The 3942-nt window shown below is 29.8% G+C and overlaps 1 protein-coding gene across 1 annotated transcript; it reads left to right on the forward strand.

Moving 5' to 3' along the window:
- Positions 1–255: 255 nt before the first annotated feature.
- K441DRAFT_540844 (uncharacterized protein) lies at positions 256–417 on the forward strand (the record flags this gene model as incomplete). The annotated part of the gene is made up of 1 exon (XM_067642613.1): positions 256–417. A coding segment is annotated over one exon (162 nt), but the record flags the coding sequence as incomplete, so codon positions are not given.
- Between the last annotated feature and the right edge of the window lie 3525 nt (positions 418–3942).

Below are 3942 nucleotides of genomic sequence, written 5' to 3' on the forward strand. Positions count from 1 at the left end.
GCTATAACGGGCTTTAGGTAAAAACATTAACGGTAGAACCGCTTAATAATTACCTCTGGACCTAGTTATATATTAATTATATAGATAGACACTATTACTTTAGAAGAGCGGAACCAGACCATAGGCTATCTCGGTAGTAAGTATAAGAAGTATTATATATTAACGCATATTACACGTAATTACTAGAGCATCTATTTTAGAAGTCCTTTATAGGATCTCCTTATTAAATCTATTATAAGAGTGGGGCTGTTATAAGATCGGCGAGCGCCTATAGAGCTTAATAATAACCAGCTAGAAGAAGTCCGTAATAACCCTAAGCTTAGAGCGCTTTATAATAAACGAGAAGAATATAAAAACCTTATCTATAATAAAGGCCTCTACCCTATTACTAAGGCTAAAGGTACTAAATTATACTAGTAATATAAAGAGACTAAGTGGAATATTGGTATAATGTATTAAAGGTTATAGAGGGAACGATTAATAACCGCTATTCGCGAATTCTATAACTTAATTAACCTAATTAAGATAGCCAGTTAGCTTAGTAGGAAGGGCCTAACTAAGGTAGGAATTTAAACTTCTAAAGCGGGCTACTATTGCTAAAATACTCTTTACACCTTTTAAAAATAAAAAAGCCCGGGTTAAGTTTATTAAAAACCTAGCTTAACTATATTACTAAGAAGAAACAGCTTAATGTAAACCTTTAAAATAAAAGAAAATAGACTTTATTATCTTTAAAAACGAGAAAATATCTTATATACAAAAGCGAAAGGATATTAGTTTTAAGAGTACCTTAAATTACTAAACTCCTAATTATATGTCTCTAAAGGAAGAGTCGCCGGATAATAAATATTGTGGGACTATTTAATAAGAGCTTAGCACTTTAGACGCCGCTAAAGCTAAAACTATTTAGTTATATCCTATAAAGCTTCCCTACCTAGTATACCTTATTTATATAGGCAATAATAGGTTCTTATATAAAAAACAGATGCGCTATATACTATAAAAAGACGTCCTAAAGAAGCATATAGAAACCCACTTTTAACTCCCTAAATATTAGAGAGAGTTTTAATATCGCTACCCTAAATATTCCATTAATCTAAATAGTATAATGTATTTTAAGAGATATATATCTAATACGTATGGAGTATCTTACTAATACACGCAGACTCCCCTTCTACTAGTATATATCGTAAGAGGAACGCATTATTATTACTATCTCTATATTTAAGATAATAAGTAAAAAAAGAGAGGGAAGGGAAGAAGGGAGGAAGGTAGTAATAGGTAGCTCCTTCTCTCTTTAGTAATAGATTATATTATATTAAGAAGTTTTCCTTTAAAGAGAATTCTTAATTAAAAGAAGTAGTAAAAGAAGTAAGAGAGATAGGGGGTAACTTAGCCGCGAGAGTTTATAATAAGGTCCTCTTTATAGCGAAAGGTATTAGTATTACCACCTATTTACCGTCTATTCGGCACTTACTTATCGCCTATAATAAGTAGACAGCTTATATATAACGTTTATTACTTATCTAGTTCTTTATAGGAATTTTAATTGCTAATAAGCCAGTAAACTTAAATATATATTAGAAAGAAGAGCGGATTTATAACATAACTAAAACTAGCCTTATAATTTAACGTAAATATATACCGCCCAAATAAGCAGATTGCCTCTTTTACTTTTATCTACTCCATATTCTAATAGCCTTAAATACCTTATAGTTCTTGTTTTAGGTTCTAGAATATCTTCCCCTTAAACTTTAAAGGACCTATAGATCTTGCTTTACGCCTTTAGCTTATACCACCTTAGCCTTACAGCCCTATACATACTAGGTTAAGGGATAGTCGCTTATAAATTAGCTTCCAGTTTTTACACTTTAGAAATTCTGTATATAGTTACCTATCCTATATATCTATTATACTAGAGACATATTAGACGTATTAATTCGTTAATAGTAGTAATACTCTTACACTATTATAGGTATAATAAATATATAAGAGGGTTTAAGTAGTAGAGAATAGTATAATAAGACACAATCTATATATATATATAAAAGAAAAGGGATATAAATATAAATATTTTTTTTAAAAAAAACAAAAGAAAGCAATATTCTAGGCAACCTAGACGGCTTAATAGATATAAAAAGATCAACCTAGGGTTCGCTAGAAGGCCATATATACAGTTTATAAAAATCCTATTTAGCTCCAAGTAATAGAAACTAGTCGACACTAATAGAGGAGTAAGATATTAATTAGAGGCTTAAACTAAGNAGGATAAAGANNATNTAAAACTTAATAAAACNAGCTAGCAACNNNAATAATAGTATAGATTGCNATAATAAGAACGCCTTTAAGCCAGTCTATTTTAGTGTTAGTTATAGTAGATTACCTATATAGAAAGGAAAACTTACTAGATTTACTATCCTAAATAAGATAATTTACTAAAAGTACGGCAATAAATAAAATAGTAATTAGAAAGGTATTAAAATAAAGTGTTATATAATCCTAGCCTATAATCTAACTAAGTATAATAATAAATAGGAGAACTAGAAGAGCGATTTGTATACTAAATCTAATAGTAATATTAATTGCTAGATTTATTTTATCCTTATAAGCTACTATAACCGCTATTACGTACTTAGTAGCGTTCCTAATAATTAGAAGTAGGATAAGACCGATAAAAGTAGTAGAGATAGTGCCGCTTGCCATAATATTACTAATGCTATTAACTATAAACTTGGAATAGAAGGTAACCAATATAGTAGAGATTCTGAGGGTTAATATTACACCCTAGATTATTAATTAGGGCTCCTTAATCTTATTATTTTCCTTTTCTGCGTTTAAATCCTATATAGGCTGTTCTTAGTTTACTCTACCTCTAGATATAGCCGGTGCTCTAGCGCCGATCTATATAATACTATAGAGAGGTATACCCTACTTATAGGAGGACCTACGCTTAGGAGCCCTTTGGCTTAGAGTATTATATATTTTAATATATAACTTTAATTAAAATATAAGGTAGCAAATATATATAATTAGGAGGATAATAGCTATTCTATAGGAAAGCTCTAGATTAAGTATAGAGCTATTAGGGCTCGTAGCTATATAGGTTAGTACCTATTATAGGTCTAAAGCTATTATTAAACTTACTTAATAGCGTAGAGTAGAAGGCGGTTAGAATAATTAAACTACTAATATATAGAGCTAGAAGACCGGTCGTAGTACCTACTACTGTTATATTAAAATGTTATTCTACCTAGTTAATGCCTCTAAAGAAGAAGTATATACTAAGGATAAGGAGTAAGTTCAAAAGTATACTACTAATTAAGGAAGTTTTAACAATAGTAATCTAGCCCTTAGTTAGGGCTAAAATAGAGATAATTAATTTAATAGTGTTTCTGCGCTAAATATTAAATAATATTAGGACAAATAAGAAGCGGAGAAATGTACCTAAAAGTTACGTTTAAAAGACTACCTAATATATTACTAGCGCGGAGCGTAATCTCTTTAGTAGTGTAATTAAGCATTACAATAAGCAGAATAACGGCAATAAAGTTAACGATAAATATAGTAATACTATTAACGTAAAGATAATTAACTACGAAGCTAACAGGAGCGGTAAGAAGAAGTATATTTATCTATAAGCTAAATAAGACGGCATAAACCTAATCCTTAGTAGGTATATTACGCTTTAAAGCTACTTTTAGCCTTTCCTTTTTAATTATTAGCTTAAGATATAAGGATCTTTGTAGGACTATACTAGCCTCTTTATTAGGTTATTTATCGTTAGGCCTTATCTAGGCTGCTTAATAGGCTTTTAAGAGTGTTGCTAAATTTAAATATACTATTATAAGCATAGTTTTTAATTTTTCCTATAAAGAGCATAACGGAGAAGGGCAATTTTATAGTTTAGAGGGTACCCATATATAGTAAAGACTAAGAAGTCTA

The sequence above is a fragment of the Cenococcum geophilum genome, assembly GCF_001692895.1.
Source record: "Cenococcum geophilum 1.58 unplaced genomic scaffold K441scaffold_5, whole genome shotgun sequence".
NCBI lineage: Eukaryota > Fungi > Ascomycota > Dothideomycetes > Gloniales > Gloniaceae > Cenococcum > Cenococcum geophilum.